Below are 23,518 nucleotides of genomic sequence, written 5' to 3'. Positions count from 1 at the left end.
AGCGAACAAAACTTATATAAAAAAATGACTCATATTATGTCTTTTAACACGTGGACATCATTCCCCATGTAAAGTTTTGGTTAGAAACAATCAATAAATTACCGTTTGGTTCATAAATTTAAACATAATTTTAAATTTTATGAAAGAAAATACTGCAATAAAAAGGTTAAAACAGTAATTTGAACTTATAAAACAAACGCATGATACAATTCAAAGAGCAATACAACTATTGTATTTAACTCTGCACCACGAGATTTTAATCAACGGTTACATTTTTCATGAGAAAAAATTTTAAAATTTTGTAAGGACAAATGTTAAAAAAAAAATCGTATTTTAATAAAAGAAACGTGAGAAAAAAAATTAAATACAACGTGAAAAGATTAAACTGTAGAGTAGCATTAAAAGAAGGCAAAAAAATAAAAAAAATAAAAAGAAAACATTAAACAAAAAAGGAAAAATAAATTAAATATTTGAAAAAGTGAAAATAAAAAGATAAAAAATATGGGGTTGACATGTGGCGGAAGGAGGAGCACATTTAAAATTTTCTTTGGTTCTTTTAAGTACGTAATATTAGTTAAAAGCACGCGTCATTCCTTGTAACTTTTTGTAATAGAAATTAAAATTTCTTTTAAGATTTAGTTTTACCTATTTATTATCATCCTAATATTTGAGTTTATCAAAAATAAAAAATAAAAAAGGTTAGTAGAATACATTTCAAAGGGAGAAAAGTTTTTAATGAAAAAAATTAGACGGTAAATTATTTATTAGTATATATAAAAAATGTATTTTAAAAGCTTGTATGAGAAGAACATTCAATCACGGATACATTTGAGAAAACAATATTGAAGAGAGTAATTAGGAACAAACATTTACAAGAATCACAATCAGACAAAAAAAATAACTACAGGAAAAAATATGTTTAAATTATAGCACATATGAGAAAATTTATTTTAATAAAAGCAGTTTTAAGAAAAAGAGTTTTCTGAGTGCGGCTTATATCTACAAAACGAGCCCAATCGCATCACAAAATGAGATTATTATGCCTGAACTCTCCGACAGTCTATGTTATCCATATTCCGTAGGCCTATTTTTATTCTCAAAATTTTATTTCTACATCATACAAACATGAACCTTATTCTTTTACAATGGGGAACTAATTATTATAGTTAAACATTAGTTGAATACTTTCATTTAAGAGAGGGAAAAGTTCTTCATTTCACATATCAATTCCCCTTTCCAAATTATGTTTTCAACACACATCCCAATTTAGATTAGGTTTTATTTTATGTTTAAATTTACACTTTAATTACATATCTAAACACCAATTCATATTGCAATTTTCATATTTCACAGTTCACATTTTACATTTCAAACCAAAAAAAAAAAAGGAGAAATCAAATTGCTAGAATTCAAACCCACAATTCAAACTATGTTTCTATAGGATATTGATGGTGATGAACACCACTCATTAATAAAAGATTAATTCAACAAAATAAAACTCACAGATGAAATTCATTTTATATTAGTGGTAATGCACTGGTGCTTAGCACCGGTTGTGCGTACAATCTTTTTTCTTACATGTTGCTTAAAACTGTAGAAACATAGTTTGCATCCAATAGACACTGATGTTTCCGACCGAGTGGCTCTCCCTCACCATAGGCTGGACTTTTATAAATATATATATATATATGAGAAAATTATGTAGAATTTACTTTTAAGAGTGTATGAGTCTGAATTTTTACCTTTTATTTTTTATAAATACCATTTTGTTAATGTAATTATTTAACTATAAAATTATGAACCAATAATAAAGAGTAAAAATCTTAATCCATATAATTTCAAAAGGTATTTATTAAGATTACTCTTTAAATATCTAACGATTACCGATCCAAATAAAAAATATAAAACAAATTTCTAATCAACCAAAACTTATTAAGATAGAATGTCGGTCATTAATACAATGCGCAAATTAAGTTAAATTGAAAAATTAAAACAAACTCCTAAGCATGACCAATACAAACTTATGGTTTCTTTTTAAGATTTTGCACGAGTAAAATGGTAAAATATCTATAATATAATAAAAATGTGACGACACAGGTAGTTGTTGACCAATTTTTTTTGTTTATGCTTTTCGCCTTTTGTACTTTTTATTTACTTATTATTTACTCTTTTCTCGACTTAAGAAAAAGCATTAATTTGTGTTTCCATTTATACCATTCACCTCTTGTACTATTTATTTATTTGTTATCTACTCTTTTATTTTATTTAGCGCTAAAAAAAATGCGGTTTTTTTTTTGTTTATACCCTTCACTTTTTTTATTTTCTACTTATTATCTACTCTTTTCTATTATTTAGAGCTGGAGTTTGCGTTTTCTTTTATACCATTTGCCTTTAACACTTTTTACTTTCTTATTATTTACTATTTTCTCTTATTTATAGCTTAAGAAAAAATGACTTATTTTTTGTTTCCAAACCTTCACCTTTTGTACTTTTTTCTCACCGGATATGTACAGTTTTCTTTTATTTAGAACTTAAGAAAAAGTTGTTAAATTAAATAATAATTGTATTACGTGTTGAATGTGACTTTTGAACTATTGTCCATCAAAAATTACGTAAGGTTTTGTAGTTTATTTACTTTTTTATCTTACTTAGGATTACGAAAATAGAATCAAATTAAATAATAATGTTTCTATGTTTTATCATTTTATTTAGACTAAGACCTCATATTAATAAGAAATTTAAGATTTATTTTAGGTTTCATTACTTATTTTTAATGATATAGATGCATTTTATGAACATTGTCATACAAATTAATAATCTTTTTCTTATGTTATGTTTTTCAAATAACAAATAAAAATATTCACCATTATTTATAACCTTTTAAAATTATTATAATCTCTCTTTTAACTCTATATCTTTTAAGTTATAATTAATAAAGTCTGAACTTATTTACCTACTTATAAAATTATTTTTCTAATAATTAATAAATATAATAGTTAAATTCATGCCCTATTATAACAGGGCACGTGCTTTTTTTACTAGTATTTGAAAATGTTGGATCATTTAATCAACCGGAAAATCCAACAAGAAAGTAACATTTGGAAATATGCAGCCTCGAACACTGAAATTCCACCATTGATGAACAGCTGTAGAAATAAAACTCAAAATTCAAAATCTACGTGATGATATATGATTGCTTTAAACCAAGAACAAACAAGTATAGATATATCAATACCACCACCAGAAGCAAGACTTGTCATGAGAAAAGCACTAACATTACATACTTCTTAAGTTTCCTTTTCAAGGACAAGAAGAATAATAATGATAATAATAACAATAATAATAATAGTAGTAATAATTTCGGAAAAGGAATACAAAATCCCTCCAAACCCCTTGCTCATCAACTTGTCACCCCAGGGAAAAGGAAGTTCAGAATAAATTTCCTGAAATTCTAGCAAAGGGCAATATGACTAAGATGAAACATAACAAGTATAATACTCTTATGAGATACTTATATCGTCAAATCCCTCAGCCTATAGAGTTAGAAAACTGTCACATCAAATTTTTCTTTTAAGGCCCGGAAGAGTTGGTTAAAATCGTACTCGCAAAATTCTTTTTGTTCATCGAATTCGGCTAAATTCATCGAGTCTTCTATACACCTTGGTGAGTACTTGGTGGCAGATCTCAGGAGACGTGCAGGGTCCACACATGAGATATATGACATTGCCTAAAGGCCTCATGTAAACACCGTCTTCACAAAGTTTCTTAAGAAGAGATCTCGCATAGGTCGACGCATACCTACACATAGCATAAAATCTTCAACCACAACCTCCTGAACAAAGAAAATGGTACAACAGATACTAGTAGCACCAACTTTTCTAGTCATGATCACATTTTCACTAAAACCTCCGGTGAAACTCGCATTCCACTCACTATTCGGAATTGCTGGCACTAATTCATTATCAAGAGCATTGCATATGCCGAGCTACTCTTCTGGCAATACTCGAGAACTTAAATAGATAATACAAACAAGAGAAAGCGATCAGAGCATACCCGGCATTAGGGCCTTCTGCTCGGAGTTCTAAGGCACAAAGGGTTCCCAATGCAACCACTCTCTCAACCGCAGGATGTGATGAGATCATATATACCAGTTCTTTGTCCCACAACTACAAACATTAAAGACAAAAAATGGAAAGATTCCACACAAGACCACATGCGAGAGCATGGCCAAGGATGAGAAAACGAACTCAATGGCAGCAAGAATCCCTTTAAGAAAACAAATATCGAATGCCTAAGCCATAAATGGTGAGACATATCACAGCCTTTCCTTTTGAGTTAGGCAGTTTAGCATTAAATATTATCTTGATGACAGCAGCAGCCTCTTGAATGAATTATAGGTTAAATTTCAGGAAATCCATAACAGGTTCGCTAAGATGTGAGTTTTAATGTTGGTTAAGTTGAAGCCTCGGCAAAACCACATCTTGCTACTTAACATTAACAAGCTAAAATCCAAAAAGAAAACTACATAATATTTTAATTTATCCAAAGAAAGTAAGTTCACTCAAGGTGAAATTAGCAAAATCATGCAAGCCCAACTTCTCCACCCTTGGAATCTTAATCAATCAATTGAAGCTAACTAAGAAAACAGAGAGATATTATCACAGACATTTAAAAAGAAAAATGTCTAGAACAGATTAGCTTACTAAGTAACTTGTTAGACGCAAACAAAGGATCAACATATTATTCCTAACTGAAAAATTTCAACGCATAAGGATGGTATAAATGCTAGGCCTTTCATAAGACAAACAAAGACAAATATACTAGCAAGTAGCAATACAAGCAATTCCTCAGAGCTTGGAGAAGGCATGTAAAATTATTTGGTAACATCTTTAGAAGTCAAAGATAAGACGACATAAATAAGAATAATAGCAACAACACATCTTTCACATACCTCTCTAAGTAACCTTCCTTCAGAAACTATATTAGGGTTTGTCCGAGGATCTTTGAACCATTTTATGGATTTCGCAGCTGCTGTACATCCCATAGCATGTGCTGAATACGAGTGCCCATGCAAAAGGGCCTTCAGCTATAACATAGCAGAGAGGATGTAAATATCCTAGTAATGATGAGTAACTTCATGATCCAATGACTCGATTCCCAATTGACATAAATCAACTACTGCTACCAATTACCTTTGAGTCTCCGATGAATGAGTCAAATACAGCATTTGTAGCCAATGTAGCAGCTAAAGGTATAATTCCACCTGTCATCAGCTTAGCAAAGCAGGCTATATCTGGTACACAGGAAAGTAGTTCTGCTGCAGTCTGTCAACGGAGACGAACTACTAATCAATCATAAATTACTTTTCAGAAAAGTATAAAGTGGTAATGATTATAGATATACTAAGAATGGTAGGGAATTCAAGAGAAAACCAACCTCTGTACCCAAACGCCAGAAACCAGTGAAAACCTCATCAAAGATAATTGGAATATTTTTACTCCGGCACACATTTACAAGAACCCGCTGGAAAAGTGGATCAACGAAATGCATTCCTCCAGCACCTTGTATAACTATAGAACATTTTAAATAAAGGATGACATAAATGCACAATCAAATAAAAGAGCAGGCACAGTGAACTAAATTAGGCTAATTAAGTTTCTTAATCAGAGTAACGAGTGCAAAACACATGGCAGGTGTTTGAGTTTTACTCAACAAAGATTCATTATTTCTTGTTCATCTATGTTAGAAATTGGTGTCCTATCAGTCACCATTCTGCGGTACTGACATAGCAAATGTTTGCACTTGAATGACTCAAGTTCGAGTAAAAATAAAAGGCCAGTACACACCCAGGTCAGATCGTCACACCTTGCATATTATACTAAATTTTTATCCAGAAATGAAATGGGTTTGGAAACCGCAAATATGACAATTTACGAAACGAATAAGACAAGAAGGCTATCAGAAACACCAAAGATAAATAAAAAGTGGTGACGTGGGATGGACCCAGAACCTAGAAAATCTGTACATGGGAACCCCTCCATTTACCCTTTCTTGTTAATATACACCTATGAGATCAACAAAGTTATTCAAGCAAAAAATTAATTCCAACCCTTCCATAGCATAAACCCTGTATGAAATTTACCACATGTGAAGAAATTGGGAAAGAATGTCTAACGTAACTGTCTTACCTGGTTCCATAATCAAAGCTCCAACAAGCCCCTCTGATTTAGGATATTGTTCTAACACACGTGATATATATAATGAATAAGTTTCTGCAAGATTTGACTTGTCCCTGTTTGTATTGAAAACTTCATTACGCGAACTGAAGGCTGTAAAGGTAACAATGCATGTAAGAAAAATGGTACACAAACGACAATTAAAGATAAATACTATATAACAAGAGAGACAGAGACTCACTTATGTTTTCAAAGTTCTCACTACTTGATCGCATTCCTTCAGGCAAGGAAACATTCCAGGTATTGTTGCACAAAAAGACTGTAGGAGGATCCAGAAAGAGGCCTCTTCCAGTGTACCTGTCACCGAAAATTATGAATTAAATCTAGCAAGATCCAATAGAGCTTACCTTGCTATCTTCTCTTGTTACAAATTGCAAACTAAAAGGAGGAATGGAGCTTCCAATGAGTAGCACAAACTACAAAATGTTTGACTGACATCTAAATTCTTTTCATGTTAAGCGAGGGTTGTGTTTCAGTCATATTATTCAAATATTTATCAAATACAAGCTACCATTCTTGTATCGCCATCAACTTATATCTCCATCTTCTAGTATTTTATGCAGTGGTACATTTTTTGTTTCTTCTTTTTATAAAAATAAACTGCTAGACATTTCAATCCCAATCAAAGATAAAGATGGGCGAGGAAATTGACAGGCTCATCACAATGTGTTACGATACTAATTGTCTAAAACTGCACATGTCCGAACCAAATTCCATGACCAGTTAAACTTATGATTCATTAGCTTCTTTTCTAAGACTGAAATTCATAAGTCATTTGAGTCGTCTTAATGCTCCCACAACTGCCTTCACCCCTGTAAAAGCTTGAAAACATGTTCAGAGCACATTTATACCATGGCTGTTGGAGGAAACCCGTATAAGAAGATGGTGCTTGTGCTTCCATTGCACCTAAAGTATCACCGTGATAAGATCCTGTAAGAGCTAGGACCTGAACAATAAACTCAAATTGTCATGAGAATTTAGAGGGGAAAAAAAATGCTCAAAATTTCAAAAGTTACAATCAATATTCGTCAGCGGTTGCAAGATTCGTCTACATTTCCAGGCAATACCTAACCAACTTTGCATGTCTGTGATTATTAAAAATATAGACTTTTACCCTCCACCCACTAACGGCCTAACACAAAAAAGAAAGCATTGATGCACATCTTTAGAAAAACAAAATGGAATGATGATCAGTTTATCTGATCTGCACGTTCCTTCGCTTTACAGTTTACATTACTATTTTAGCACTACCTACACACAAACAATGTACTCCATTAAACAGATTGATTAGCTATCCTAAAGTTATACCAAAGAATTGACCAGAATATTATTTCACGGTAAGTTCAACCTTGAGGAGGAGGCAGACTAAACATGGACCAAGAATCCCCAGGCGGTGGTTTTATTGTTAGACGAAGTCAAATTATCTTATTAAGCGTAAAGATGCATTTATTTAAATGAACAAAACTAATGTATGTGAATGGCATCCAAGCAAAGGGGGGAAAATTGCAGATAGAGAATATCAAAAGGACAACACTGACTTTAGCAAGATTGATATCAATATGATATGTGCAAACCAGTTAACGCGAAGTTATATGATGAAGGATCAATGACTCTCACCATGAGCTCAGTTCGTCTTTCAGATGAGTCATCATTTAGAATACCATGATCAAATGAGAATCTACGAAAGGCCATCTTGAGTGCAATTTCAATTGATGTAGATCCATTGTCTGAAAAATATGATCGTGAGGCCCAACCTGCATTATAGATGCACATTAAACAAAGATAAAGCAAAAACAAGAGCGAAGAGGACAAAAATACAGATAAATGATGAGTATACACACATAATCCAATTTCCTTGCATATCACCATACGACAATACATTCACTCTGTTTGACCCCGGATAAGAGATTAAATAAACAGAGGCCAAGCAACCGAATACAAATTCATCAATCAAAGAGGAAGCCTAGATTCATGACATGTGAAGGTGGTTTAAAAGATTCTTTTTTTCCTTTTGTTTTTGGGGATTTTGGGATCTGTTGGGTGTGGGAGAACCTTATTTGCATAACATCGATTGAAAGTTTTTGCTAACCTTTTCCAGCACCTTCAAGCAAAAGTTCAGCACATTCTAAGGCTGGCTCATACACATTCTCAGGAAACATTACATGCCCAAATCTTCCAGCAGCATAACCCATATCCCTTGCAAGTTCAGTCTGAAACCACCTAAATAACAGCCACATTAAAAAAGACCTTCAGACATCATTTCTCAATTCTATTGACAGCGTATGAAGTAAATATTTATTACAAACACCAAGATGGCAACATATACCCATATCTATAACTTATATAGGAGTGACGATATCTTTTTGTACTTCAACCATTCATTAAACCAATCTAATGGTTTAAATTTACTCCCATTTCAATCAAATGGTTAAAGTTTAGTCCAAATGGCTCAATTACTCTCTAACACCTCACAATCATACATCACTTTGTTCTTTTCTCTCTCCTTTTTTTTTTGATGTTTTTAACTTCGTGATAAACACCTTGTATGTTGTACACTCCCACACTTATACTTTGTCTTTTCTTTTCTTTTACTCTTTTTTTCTTCTTCACAAACCGTGCATGTATGTCAATTACAATTTTTTTTTTCTTCTTATCAAAAGTCAGCGTCAAATTTCAATTACAAACTATTAGTTTATGTAGTACCATGTAAAGTTAAGCATCTTAATAAAAAAAAATCATAAAAATGCGTGAAATTTTTACATTAAGAAATTAAACGATTTTTTTAATTCATATTTTATATTTTTAAATTCATAATTTTATTTTGAAACATGCATAATAGAACTTGAAGCACAAAAGTGCCGTAGGCACTATTACAAACTAGTACCACTAAAAGAATGCATAAAAAAAAGTTTAAAAATAGCAATAAGAGCAAAACTAAGAGCCTTCTCGTCCATGAAACTAAGGAACTAAGGGGAACAAAAAGGATGCGTTTGGAATTGGTTTTTGGTTGTTATTGAAAACGTTTTTGCACGTCTTTTGAGGCACAAAAATGAAAATAGTCTGCAAACCACGTTTGTTTAGCAAATATTTTGAAAATGAAAAAGAAAAACAATGAGGATGGTTTTTGTGAAGAAACTAGAAAACAATTGAAAGTTGTTTTTCCTTTTCTGTTTTCATTTTCTAATACTTATCAACAATGTTAGATTAAATAATTAATTATTAAATACTAATTATATGATATATTAATTAATAACTAATAAATAGATAATAATTACTTAATTATTAAATTGAATATTAATTTATTACTATTAAAATTTTAATTTGTTAATAAAAATAAGTAATAAATAGTAAAGATTAATTGAAAAAAGTTTATTATAATATACTAAGAATTAATTATTAATATTAAGTTATTAAATAAATAATTAATAAGTAATATATCAATCATATAACATAAATAGTAATTACTCAGTTAATAATTAATATTAAAATTATAATTCTTAATTGTGTAATATATATATCAATAATAATTAATACATAATAATTAACTATTATTTAAAGAATAATTACCAAAAATTGATCATGTAATACATCAAATAATAGGTTATTAGATCAACGTGAGTAATTAATTAATTAATTATATAATTAAAAGTTAATTATTTAATTAGAAAATAGAGTACTAATATATTATTAATATACTAATTATTTTTTACTAATACACTAATTAATTACTTTTACACTAATATTTATGGGTGCATTACTAACATAGTAATTACTCATATATTTACTATTAATTACAATTTTTTTAATTTTTACCATATTTATTTATTATATATATAATTTAATTACTAATGTCCTCATTAATAATAATATATCCATTGTTATTATATTACTAATATAATAATTTTTATTTGCTAAGTGATGATAATTATTAATTACTTAATATATTAATTTAACATTATTAATTATATGTACTCAAAACAAGATTTCATAATATAACCAAACATGATTTTACTTTTTTATCATACCGAAAACAATCTCTTAAAAGACCAACCAAACACAATTTCAGAATCGGTCATAGTATCATTCTCAAATAATCTCATTTTCACTTTTGTACTGAAAACAAAACCATTTTAAAAACGTTACTAAACAAGCCCAAAATTTTTTGCTATATAAGAGAGTACTCGAAATCACCCCCACCTTCTTTAGAACATCTACACTATGCTCTCGTGCACAATCTAACAAATGAACACAAATGCTCATACAATCATAGACATTGATTAGTGCTAGAACAATATAAAAATTAATGTCGGCTCACCTCCTAATAGCTAAAGCTTTTGAGAGAAATAGTAAATTAACAAATAGCCTTGGCATAAACAGAATCCAGTGATAATTATAATTGATACGGCCAGAAATCACTATCAGCAGACAATAGTTGTTTTTTATTTTCTAGAAAGACAGTAATCAATGAACTTGAAACATACTAAAATGAAAGAAAAAGAAGGCATATAGCTGCAAGATGATCTTCAGCCGTCAATCAACTACATGAACTGAAATATAATAATAGCCATAGACAGAACAGATACTCGTAAGTCTGACCTGTAAAATTGCATCAGGTCCTTGAGTCCACCAACTAGCACAAGCGTCAAATTGCTGAGTTATAACACCATCGTCTTCAGCCTAGAGCTCCATAAGACAAAATTAGCAACATATTCCACCATGTCAATCAATTACGGAAGAACAATAGCTTGCCAGAACGTAGGTTCTACACACATAATGACAGAATAAAGTTAAAATGCACACTAAATTAGCATAAAAACTATCAGGTGATACATATTACATACCTTGAAAACAGAAAAGTTCTCTCCACAACGTGAATCGATAACTGTGATATCTTCTTCCGATACAAGTTTGTGCTGAGTAAAAGGCCACCAGATAACATTGCCAGCCTTCTTTGGCATGTCACGCAATCTCTTTATGCGTTCCGCATGTGCCGATAGCATTGTGTCTACAAGTGAATCAAATACAACACGAGCATCCTTGTACCACTCAATCAAATCATCTGACAGATCTTGTGGAATAGATGGAAGCACAAGAACAGGCACCCTAAAAGAAAAAATGCCTATAATTCAACATGCAGATTTCTGCCTATTACTTGAGTATAAGAGGGACAGTTAAATGCAATATAGGGAATAAAGCCCAAAAAAAATAAATAAATAAATCACTGTAATCATGCATAAAGCATTTAACATGTCATAGTCCGCAACAGAGAAAACAGAATGGTGCTCATGTAGCTCAAAGATACTAATAAGGGCAATGTAAATTACCTTTGACGAAGGTATGATCCTAATGGCACTTCATTTACAAGACCATGGTCTTCGATAACAACAGCAACAACGTCATAACCTCGAAGCTTTAAACTTTCATAAGCTGAAATAGTACCGGAAATACCACCCAAGTGTCCATCTCCAACAAGGATTGCAGGTAGACGGAAAGGTCTGCCAGTATAAGAAAAAACATGATCAACGAAAATTCTAATGCAGACCATAGAAAAGTTTGACCAGGTATACACATGATGCTACATATGTAATACAATGTCATTCACTAAAATCTTTTTGAATCCTTTTGTAGTGAGGACCAGCTAAAACATAAATCACTGAGTGGTCAAATTGGGATGGCCCATTCCTCAAAATTACTGCAAAAATGCATTACATTATTTGACAATCACTTGTACTAGTTTACCAAACGAGTTAGTGCCCAAATAATTATATATAAACGAGTTTCTACAATTAAAAGAAAAAGAAAAGCATACATATATGTGTGTATATTATATATATAAAAGGTGATAACAAGCCTCTAAAACACATCCCAAACTAGCTAAAAAGCAGACAAATCTAAAATGAAACAAGAAAAAACATGAAACAATGAAAATTCTTGTAAAGCATACAATAAAAATTAAAAGTTAAAAAAGATTTGGCCACTACACAAATTATTCTGCAAATAACATACATTTACTAAACTCTCTTTGAATCTTTTTGGTAGTGAGAACCAGCCAAACATGACAGAATCACCCAGAGGCCAAATTGGAACCGCCAATTCTAGAAATTACAGCCAAAGTCCCTTACACTTTATGCCAATCACTTGTACTACACTACCTAACGAGTTTCTACTTAAAAGGGAATAAAAATCCATTTACAAGTGATTATTATAATGCTCAATAATAATAATAGGTAAAAAGCAGAGAAATCACCTGTAGAGGTCACACTGAAGAGTCCCAGACGGCCCGGGGCTAGCAACTCCGCCGGCGGTCTCAACCACGCAAAAGGCATTCACCTCTTCCTCCTCGTCAACTCCAGAATTCAACCCCATTTCCAACCGCCGCTGCAGCATTGCGAGCACCGCCGAGTCCTCGACCGCGCCGGTTTCCCTCTCGGCAGCCAAATGCGGCGAGACCGCCTCCCTCCACGCGAACATCGTCTCGCATATGAGCTCGGATGGAGCCCCGTCCGCTCCTTTTCCGCCGGAGAACCTGAACTCGTCACGGAAATCGGAGTCGGCCATTCCGAATCGATCGGCGGCGGAGGTTTTGAGGACGCGGTGGGAGGCGAGGAAGGGGTGGGTGGCGGCGGCGGAGGAGAGGGCGGAGAGCTTGCGGAAGACGAAGCCGGAGTCGGAGTCGGAGGGGAAGCCGGTCTGCAGGGGCTTGAGGTAGAGAAAGCGGCGGCGGCGGCGGAGGGGGAGCGGGAGGGGGAGAGGGAGGAGGAAGGAGGCGGCGAGGCCAGCGGAGACGAGGGTTTTGCCGAGGGAGGTGTTGGAGGACCAGACGAGGTAGGTTGGGTGGCGGAGAGGGAGGCTAAGGGTGGAGAAGGATTTGTGGAAATGGAGGCGGTGGCGGCGGAGGAGGAGGGAGGAGAGGGAAAGCATGGCGCTGTGGTGGTTTGAAATGGAGAGATGTTGGAGTTGGCGAGTGGTAGTGGGGAGGGAATTAGAGCAGTAGAGTACTTGTTTGGACAGGTGACTGACTGGTGTGTGTCTCACTGACTGACTGGGTGGTTCCTGATTTTTTCAAAACACCCCTCAATTAATAGAATTATAGTTGGAATTATAATTCGAATCATAATTTATAATTCGTTATAGTATTTTTTTTATAAAAATATACGTAAATTAAAAATAATTTTAAATAATAATTCTAAATTCATAAATTAAATTATTCATACATCCACTTTTATTTATAAATTTAATAGATTTATTGACGTGGCATACTGTTAAAATTAATTATGAATATTATATTATAATTAAATTTATAAAAACAATACATTTTGTTGATTGATTCAGAATTATAATTTAAAATTATTTTTGATTTATGTGTATTTTTTGTGAAAAAAATACTGTAACGAATCACGAACTAATGCTGAAACTTTGGACGGGCTGCCCACGACCACCTGAAAATACTGAGGTTTTGCCCGAGCCCAAGCCCGCCTGAAAAATTTGGGCCGCCCGCCTGAGCCCAAAAATGCCCTTGAACGGGCCGCGGGCTTATATTTAGCTACCCGAACCCGGCAGGCTGCCCGAGCCCGCCCGAATAGTTTGAATTTTTTTTAAATATTTTTTAATTTTTAAAATTATTAAGTTAGTTTGTGTTAAAATTATGTAAAAATCAAAATCAACATTCAATAGACATTATTAACACAATTGAATAAATTAATCATGTATATTAAATTCGTAATTCATGATTGCCTCGTTAAAAACCTTACCAAGAAAAACTCAATTGGGATAAAAACTTGGCAAGGAAAAAATAGTGCAATCATTTTGTGACGAATTACAAATTTTACAAACTTACAAAGTTATACAAATACAAATACAATGTCAAGAGTAAACACAAATTTACAAATTACAAAGTTACAATTTAATTTGAAGCTGAATGATCGTCTTCAAAATTAAATGTTAATCGATTAAATTCATCAATCCATTCTTGGCTTGCCGGCGAAATTGTATCCTGTAGACGTTGATCAGCCCGATCCCAATCCTTAATGCAAACCAAGGCTTCAACAATATCCATTTGCAATGCATTCTAGCGTTCCTCAAGTATTCTTCTTGTCGTACTGAAGGCTTGTTCGGATGAAATAGTGGAGACTGAGATCGAAAATATATCCATTGCCAATCGAGTTAGGATTGGCTAAGTTAATGTCTGTGCCCTCCACTATTAAACTAAGTCAAACGATTCTATCGTACCGTGGACTACTAAGCCTTCACTGAGGTACGCCATAAGCTTGTTGAAGCTGCCGCTGCCACTTGTTGACGAAGATTCACTCCCAGCTTCTGTTTAAGTTGTCTTCTTCTTCTTCTTCAACCCGAAAACATTCAAGAATGAATGCGAGTTTTCATCTTGTTGTTGCGGTTCCTGTAGTCTATGAGGTACTCTAAACCTAATCTCATATTTACTATAGATCGAATATAGTTTTTTCTTTATTATTGGATATTGGTCCTTACAATTTATGCTAAAAATTCACCTAAGTTTTCTAAACCTTCTAATTTTAATTTATGATCAAAAATAGTATCTAAACCATACAACAAAGGCAACTTAGACCAATATTTTATAAATTTCTTTTCCATATAATGGATAGGAACTGCTTAGATTGGGTCCTCCTTATATTCGCTAAATAAAATACTAATTCGTAAAAGTTCTCCTAAAGCTAAAGGTGATGTTGGGTAATATGTTCTACTAAGTTTTAGAGTCACTTCATGAAACCTACCTAAAAATTGATACAAAACTTCGGCAATTTGCCAATCATATGCGTCTATATGTCCTACTCCTACTTTTGCACACATATATGGTTTGTTCTTTTGGAGTTTAACTTGAGTATAATTTTTAAGTTGAATTTAAGTTATAACTTGAGTTGAACTTGTAACTTGAGTTTGTGTTTGGTTGTATACATTTGAATTATGGTTTGAGATAAGAATCTTTTTGAGTTTGTGTTTGAGTGAGTCAAAACTTGAATTTGTATTTAGACAGTATTTTAATAAAAACTCAATGCTGATGACAAATTTTAATAGGGTATATGGGTCGGGTTTTATTTGTCTTTTCGTTGTCAACGCATAGAAAAAAAATCATCTCAATCAGAATTAAAACGAAAAAGTTATAGCATTTTTAAGAATAGAAAAAATATTGTTCATTCATTTGAGTTCGAGTTTCTGAACTCGAGTTGAAGGGAAACTTGAACTCGAGTTTTAATCCTAAACTCGAGTTTAAATTTAAAAGAACATGAATTCGAATAAAGTTGTAATTCGAATTGCCTTTTTTTGAGTTTTTCACTCAAAAGAACAAGCTCATAGTTTGTTATAACATCCTTATAGGGGATGCATTGTTGAAGCATTATGTAAGTTAAGTTCTATCTTGTAGGCATAAATAACGCTAATGCTCTAAGAGGTATATTTAATGCTTGTAAGAACCTAAACTAATTTTCTTGTCTTTGGTTACTACCTTGAATCCATGCAATATTATCTCTAATTCTTTTAATGTGATTACCCATTTCTTTAAACAAGATTTAACAATTAAATTAATTACGTGACATGCACAACGTTGGTGGAAAATAGTACCGTCACCGAATAAACTTAAATCATTTTCAAAGAACTCAATTGCTTTTATATTGGTACTAGCATTATCTAATGTTATAGCCATTACTTTATCTCTTAATCTAAATTCATCAATTACATTTAAAATGGTATTATATATTAAATCCGCACTATATGATCCCAGAACACATTTAAAACATAATATTCTCTTATCTAAATCAAATCCTTTAAAGTAATGTTCGGTTACAGCTAAATAATCTTTATTGACAACAGCAGCCCAAATATCTGCCGTTAATGCAACGCACCCGCTAGTCGAGTGTAAAAGGTTTATTAATGCTTCTTTTTCTTTTTTAAATAATTTTAATAAATCTTTTCTAAGAGTCGTTTTTAAAGTAAACTGTGCATTAGGATTATGTACAACCTTAATATATCGTTGCCAATTAGGATGCTCTACAAAACTAAGTGGTTGATCTAAAGCAGCTATCATTCGTGCAACTTCCATACGATATACTTGCGGATCGTATTTTCAAGTAGTTAGACCACCGGTTGCGCGATCAAAAGATAATTGTGTTTGGCGGAGTTCAGGCCCGCCGAATTGGCTAAGCTTTTGAAGACACTTTTCGGAGTGTCTTCTCAAGTGTGTGGTGCCGTGAATAGTGTCACCTTGTAATTTAGATAAACAATATTTACACTGAGCTATATGTTTAGTGTTACCTTCATTGTCAATCTCCTCAATTATGTTGAAGTGATCCCAAACTGTCGAGGTGCGCTTGCATTTCCTCCTAGAGGTTGCAACACTTGCAGACGCAGTCACACTAGCACTCGTCGTTCTCCACGCCCACCACCATTGCGACCACGACCTCCAGTACGTCCACCAGGACTCGGATTAGTAGATTCTTGCGTAACAAATTCATTAGTGGGAAATTGCCCTTCTTCCATGTTGTGTTGGGCATCAACAGGAATACCACTATAACCAAAAAGATCCATTATAAAAAAAATAATAGCAATTTGAGAGAGAGAGAACTTTAGGATAATGTGATAGTTTTTAGAAAAATTGTAATAGAGATTTGAGAGATTGAGAGAGATTGAGAGAAATTGAGAGAGATTGAGAGAAATTGAGAGAGTTTGAGTGAGAAAAATGTGTGGGGGATGGGAGGTATTTATAGGGAAATTTTTGGGTTAAAAATTTGATTTTTTTTTTTCAAAAAATTCAGGGTGCAACGGCTGGTTTAGGGTTCGGCGGGTTCGGGCAAAAAACTAGCTGTTGGACGGGTTTTCAGGCATCTCGGGTATTCGGACAAAATTTGGGTCGGGCAGCAACGGTCGTATTTTTGACCTTCTTCATGATTTTCGGGCAGTCGGGAGGGTCGGGCATTCGGGCAAATCGGGCTTGGCCGGAAAATTTTAAAAAAAAACTCTGGCAGACGGCAGTTGACGGCTCCTACATGGCAGCGGGCTCCGGCGAGGTGCCCAAATTCGGGCTGCCCGAGCCCGAGCCTGAATTTTCACTTTGGTTGGGCCGGCAGATGGGCCTGCCCGCCGAGCCCAAAAAATTCAGGAAACGAGCTTGCCCACCGGCCCAAAGTTCCACCACTATCACGAACCATGATCTAAACCATGTCACGAATCCACTAACTAAACGCACTATAAATGTTAAATAATAATAAAAAAGTTAAAAAAATAATTATTTAGCCTTTCCTCAGGACCCAGGCCTCGTTCATTTCGCGGATTCAAGTTTTTAATTTGAGCTAAGATGTGACATTTTCTGAGAGCTTTTTACTGTAGCAGAAAAAGTTAGATGTGACATTTTATGAGAGATTTTTACTGTAAAAACTTAAAACTGAAAATTTGAATCGGTAAAATAAACGAGGTACCAGTCTGCCACCCACCCATCCTCACAACTCAGGTTAACGACCCACCTTCGTACTTCGATTACCATAATCGCCGATAATCTGACTTGAAAAGATGAAAGAGAAGGTGAGCATGAGCGTGATAATAGTGAGAGCCCTCTTTTCATTTTACGTTTTTGTTTTTAATTTTTTTTCTCCTTTTTGTTTAAATGCTTATTATTTTAAAAATATGATAGTTTTGAACATTCAAGAAGTTTCATTAAAGTTAATGGTGGACACCAAAAGTTGAAAATTTTTAGCGACATGAAACTAAACATAACAAGTTTTAAAGGTAAAAACCTAAATCACCCTTTTGACCTTAAGGCATCTTTCGAGTTTAGGTTTTCATGTAAAAAAATGTTGCGTTGGGTTTTGTTTCTATGCCTTGAGGTGAACTGATTTGTTTATGTGTATTTTGATTGCAAAATTTAACCAAAATCAAAGCTTGTTTTATGGGTTTTTAGCTAACTTTCGTCTTTGGCTTGTGTTCTGTAATGTACATGTAGAGGGTAAAATCTACAGTCAAATTTGTATTAGACCAATGACTGAATCCGGACCAATCAGAGAGTTAGTATCGTGTAACATAGAATAAATGTGGGAAGAAGTAAATAAGAGACAGAGACACAAGAGATTTGTTATACGTCCAATGTAGGATTTTCGGTGTGCTTCCACTATAACTGATAAAAATTACAATGTTTGTGGAGAAAAAAGCGGGAAGAGAGAATAGAGGAATTTGAGAGAATAATATAGAAAATAAGAGAAAATAAGCCTAGAACTCCGCTAAATATGCTCTGAGGCGCCTTGCCAAACGTGTAGAACACTAGTAGAAGCTAGGGCTTGTGTGTGTAATTCTCTGGCCGTGGAGGAGATCCTCTTGGGTGTGAATTAAGCCCTTATTTATAGGATTGATGGCTGAATCTTTGTAGGATAAGATCTTCTGTTTGAATTCTGATAGGAGATATCTTGTAGACAAACTTGAAGTTTGAATATTTGAATAAGAGATAAAGCTATTCTTTTTATTTGAGCAGCTCGCCGAATGAGCTGTTGATCCGTCCGTTTGGGAGTCACGAACTGTTCGAAGCTCGCGGCTTGATTCTGATGTGTTGGAGTCGTTCTTCTAGGTCATTCTTTGATATGGGAAGTCATGGACTCGATAAATGGTTGCGACTCGTCTGACGATCTGTCAGGCCAATGAGCTCTTAGTAGCTCCTGGCTGATTCCGTGGGCTAAATCTCTCAAGAGTACACAACATGTTCGAATAATATTTTTAATTTTTTTTTTGTTTGATCGTAATGTTAATGTTAGATGCAAAGCTTTCCCACTGATGGACAGCAATGGCTTTGAACTTTTGGCCATGATATAGAAGTGATGTTATCTGGGTTGATCTCTGTGCGTGATCTCTGTGTGTTTAACACTTCAACACAAATTTTTACCATTTTCTAATTTCTTTTTTTTTTGTGTGTTATTTTATTTTTACATATAAAATATATGATTTTACCGTTATGCCTTGAGAAATCAGGTCGTGTGACTGGCACATGTCAATTTCTATTAGATTCTTAACAGATTTAGACAGAGTCATTAATTAGCAACAATTTGAGTTAAGAGGTTGTTTTGTTAAAATTAAAAAAAAAAAATTTAAAGTGTCACCTACTAATAAATTGAGGGACCACGAATGCAAATTATTAAAAAAAACAAATATAATAATATAATAATAATGATAATAAAACTCTCCGCTCCTAAAGCTCATCTCACCTCACCGCCTCCCTCACCTCTCTCGACCGTCTCCCTGATGGCTCACCGTCTGCCGTTTCTCTTTCTTTCACTGCTCATATTTGTTTAGGTTGGTCTATTGCTCTTTCTTTTTCATTTTCTTTTTCTCTTTTGGTTTCATAATTGGTATGATTAGGCTTATTCATAGAAGTTAGGTTACGGAATGGAGTTTTGGGGTTCTGTTTTTTATTGTCTTCTGTAATTGTGGTTTTGTATAATCGCATCGATTTTATTCACAAAAAGGATTTTGGTAAATCTATAATATGTTTGAGCAGAAATTCTATGTGTTCCCATTTCGTGGTTTTTTTTTTTTTTTTTTTTGGGTATCTTGCTATAGGAACCAAAAGGAGTAAAAAAAAAATAGTTTACATGCGTGAATTGTTTTCATTTTGTGATTTCGCAATTTGTTTTACAATACCAAAGGCTCTATGTGATGACTGTTGTGATTAGAAAGTAAAAACTCTCATATATATATATATATATATATATAATATGCAGGCTCTATAATAATTATAATAAAAAGAAGAGAGCAAGAGACAATCCACTTGTTCAATATGCAGCAAATTAGTATTAGTGAGAAAGGTGATGACAGGAAGAGGAAGATTAGAAAGAAAAGACTAACATATATATATAATTTTTGTGTATATATCTATATGTATTCATATATATAATATGCAGGCTCTATAATAATTATAATAAAAAGAAGAGAGCAAGAGACAATCCCCTTGTTCAATATGCAGCAAATTAGTATTAGTGAGAAAGGTGATGACAGGAAGAGGAAGAGAAGGAGAAAAGCAAAAGCAAAATCTGCGATTCTAAGTCTTAGGCTATGATCTGCTGCTCGAAATATTAATCCGAGTAGCAGATGTGCGATCTGCAATCCGAAGCAGCGCCGTCTGCAACTACTGGTTCTCTCTCATTAACTCCGCTGACTATCATCACAAGAGAATAGCCTCCGTATCTGAATCCTCCTTGCCCTTTACTTTTTTCTTTAGATATAGTCATGGTGGTCACAATATTCAAATCAGGAAACCAATGTTCGAATATCACCCTGAGAAATCCCACATTCTCTCCCACATAATCAAATCACGCGATGATCACTGTTTGAGTTTCTTGCCTTGGCAGAAAGTTCGGATATTTTCCACCTTCAATGACTTGTTGCTGTTTCCACCTGATTGGGATATTCTAAAGCCTCATTCGCTTCGTGGATTCAAGTTTTCAATTTGAGTTGAGATGTGACATTTTTTAAAAATTTTAACTATAGCAGAAAAAGTTAGATATGATATTTTTTTAAAGTTTTTAATCGTAAAAATTTAAAATTAAAAACTCAAATTAGTGAAATGAACGAGACCCAACATGTCTCATGATTTGCAATCCTTTTACTAAGCAATGGCTTCATCTCCCTAAACTTTTCATGTCGCCTTCAGACAACAAGATTTGGTGGATTTGTTTGCGAGCCCTATGAACAACAACTTCAACAATCTCAAGTGCTCAGACTCGATCAATACAGATTCAGGGTCATGCTACTATTTACTGGTCTTATGGCATATGGGACTGATTATTACTCTTAACTGTAGGGTAGATTTTACTGCCTTGACTTTTTCTTCAGAGACTAGGGAATGGACAATATCAGAGTCCTCATTCCCCCCGGATTTGGATTTAAAGCCTCCTATTGCCTGCAATGGAATGCTTCATTGGCTGGAGGAGACTGTGGACATGACTCATACAGTACATAGAATTGTTGCCATTAGTCCCTTCAAAGAAAATCCACTTTACCGCCGTTGCTACATTGATTTACCTCTAGATCTCCACAAGGGGATGCGCTTTTCTGCCGTTGGAAGGTTTACGCATTGGATCGGTGAAGGGGCGGCTGCGGCTTTCACGGCTCCTTCCAAACGAGGAGAGAGGCGTCAGATTCGTACTGAAAGTTTGGGAATTGAATTATAAGTACTCTGATGGTTTACCATGGACATGGAGTTTGGTGCACCATGTTGAAGTAAATGTCAAGTTTAAATCTCAACTTTATGTGAGAGCTTTCCATCCAGATAATGGCAATATCATATTCCTACAACGCAGCTATCGTCATATCTACCGATTTGATATTGTCAAAGAGACGATAAAACAAGTTGCCAAACTTCCACAGCATTGCATTGATCGTTTCTCCGGAGATATACATGTCTACCCTCTTTGCATCGTTTATGGCCAACAAAACTTCCATCTGTTTAGAAGTTTTATCATATTTAAGGTTCATTTAATTGGTTGATTCGAGTTGATGTGTGACTTTATGTGAAAGTTTTTTACTGTAATAAAAAAGTTAGATGTGCTGTTTCTAAGAGTTTTTTACTGTAACAAAACTCGAATTCTAAATTCGAATCGGTAAAATGAACGAGACCTTATTACTTCAAATGCCACTTATTTTTTCTTTTCCTCTAAGTTGTTTTTCTTTTATTTATAGTAACTCTAATTTTATTAAATTATCTTTTATTAATTGGTTTGTAATAGTTAAGTTAATTGCTTTTTTCGTGTTCCCTCTCCTTTAATGTTTGGAAGATTTTTCAATCTTGTATTTCTTTTTGCATGGAAAATGACTGTTTTCTTATATGGGACAATAGACGCTTTATCTTTACACCTGCTCATGTCAAAGTATTGGCTTGAACTAAGCTTCAAAAAGTTTAAACGCCAAATGTGGAATCAATTTTTTTTTTTTTTTGTTTAAAACACTTGAGCCTATTAACTAAACTGCCTAAAAATAGCTCAAAGTACTTGACCGTGACCGAAAAAGCTCGTCTCGTCTCGCCTCGCCAATTTAATTTGGTAATTGAATCGTCAATTTTTCATTGATTTTCTTCGTGGGGGTAGGGGTTGACGGGAAGGTTACAATTCACTAAACTCGCTTTGTTGTCATTCTATTTTTAATTTTAGTTCTAAATTTTTACCCAATCTTAACACAAACTATGAATCCGATGTCAATCTCAGACCCCTAGTCCCAATGGTGGACCCTAATTCGTAGTGTTTTGACCCCATCCCCAACCCTAGTCTCATTCGTAGATCCCGATTGGAGTACTTGCTTGAACTTGACCTTGGTCGATATTCTAAATTATATTATACAAATCCTATATATAGTTTTTGTTTTCGTATTAGATATCACAATACGCATAGTATTAATTAAAATACAAGTTGTATGAAGGTTACAAATACAATACGAAGGTGTTAATATGGTGTATCAAACACTGCGTTACTCACATTTGATTTAGTAAACAATTAATTTAATCCTAAAATCTGAAGTTAATTTAGATAATAATTCTGTAACACCCTGAAGAATTAATTGAGATTAATTAAGGTAATTAAGATTATTAGTGTGCCTAATCTGATTTAATTAATTGAGTTTAAATAATTCCAAGGTATTTAAATTATTCACAGTAATTTATTTAATCCAGAAGTGTGTATGGGCGCATTTCTGGACTGTTATATTTTACACATGTCACTTTCTTTTATTTTTCTTTTCTTTTCTTTTCTTTTTCTTTTTCCTTTCTTTTCCTTCCTTTTCTTTTTCTTTCCCGTGCATTTCTCTCTCTCTCTCTCTCTCACACACTTCTGTGCTCTCTCTCCCTCTCTCTCTCCCATTTGTGTCTCAAATCAAAACCGGATTCGAACCAAGAGTGATTTCAAAGAGTTTTCAACGTCAAGAGAAGGATTCGAGGTAAGATTACTGAAAGAACCTCTCTTGAATCTATGTTTTTTGGATTTCAAAACTTATTTTTTGGTTCAAAACGGATTTTGATGATTTTGAGTAAAACTAGAGTAGAAATTGGAGATCTTGGGTTCTTTGGACTTGTTTTAGGACCTAGAACCCGGATCTAGTGGTTTCCCTTTGAAATATTTGGATTTGGGACTGGATTTGCAGGTTTTTGGACTGATTTCCGCGAGCTTCTCTCGCGCAGTCGATTCCACCGGTCGACCTGTGTGCAGGCTGACCGGTCGACCTGTCTGGTCGACCAGTGTGCACACTATCGGTCGACCGGTAGTGTTGCACTGCTCTATCACCGGTCGACC

The 23,518-nt window shown here is 33.9% G+C and overlaps 1 protein-coding gene across 1 annotated transcript; it reads right to left on the bottom strand.

Moving 5' to 3' along the window:
• Nucleotides 1–3,367: 3,367 nt before the first annotated feature.
• Nucleotides 3,368–13,269, bottom strand: LOC21405690 (bifunctional dethiobiotin synthetase/7,8-diamino-pelargonic acid aminotransferase, mitochondrial). The gene is made up of 14 exons (XM_010104711.2): nucleotides 12,484–13,269; nucleotides 11,561–11,731; nucleotides 11,078–11,339; nucleotides 10,833–10,913; nucleotides 8,326–8,446; nucleotides 7,854–7,990; nucleotides 7,088–7,182; nucleotides 6,418–6,533; nucleotides 6,189–6,329; nucleotides 5,437–5,570; nucleotides 5,193–5,324; nucleotides 4,952–5,086; nucleotides 4,054–4,166; nucleotides 3,368–3,798 (listed from the first exon to the last, which is right to left on the bottom strand). Exons 1-14 carry the CDS (start codon nucleotides 13,155–13,157, stop codon nucleotides 3,621–3,623), a joined length of 2,490 nt encoding a protein of 829 aa, XP_010103013.1. The 5' UTR covers nucleotides 13,158–13,269; the 3' UTR covers nucleotides 3,368–3,620.
• Nucleotides 13,270–23,518: the final 10,249 nt, after the last annotated feature.

Source organism: Morus notabilis, unplaced genomic scaffold (genome assembly GCF_000414095.1).
Source record: "Morus notabilis unplaced genomic scaffold, ASM41409v2 Scaffold317, whole genome shotgun sequence".
Classification (NCBI taxonomy): Eukaryota; Viridiplantae; Streptophyta; class Magnoliopsida; order Rosales; family Moraceae; genus Morus; species Morus notabilis.
The sequence above is the reverse complement of the archived record's forward strand: the minus strand, read 5'-3'. Positions and strand labels throughout refer to the sequence as shown.

Excerpts from the sequence above, each read along its gene's own strand:
- LOC21405690 (XM_010104711.2), bottom strand. The coding sequence starts at position 13,157 with ATGCTTTCCCTCTCCTCCCTCCTCCTCCGCCGCCACCGCCTCCATTTC. Across the intron at positions 8,447-10,832 it reads GACCTGATGCAATTTTACAG|ACTGAACTTGCAAGGGATAT; the intron begins GTCAGACTTACG and ends AGGTGGTTTCAG. Across the intron at positions 3,799-4,053 it reads GCAGAAGGCCCTAATGCCGG|GTATGCGTCGACCTATGCGA; the intron begins GTATGCTCTGAT and ends TGCTATGTGTAG.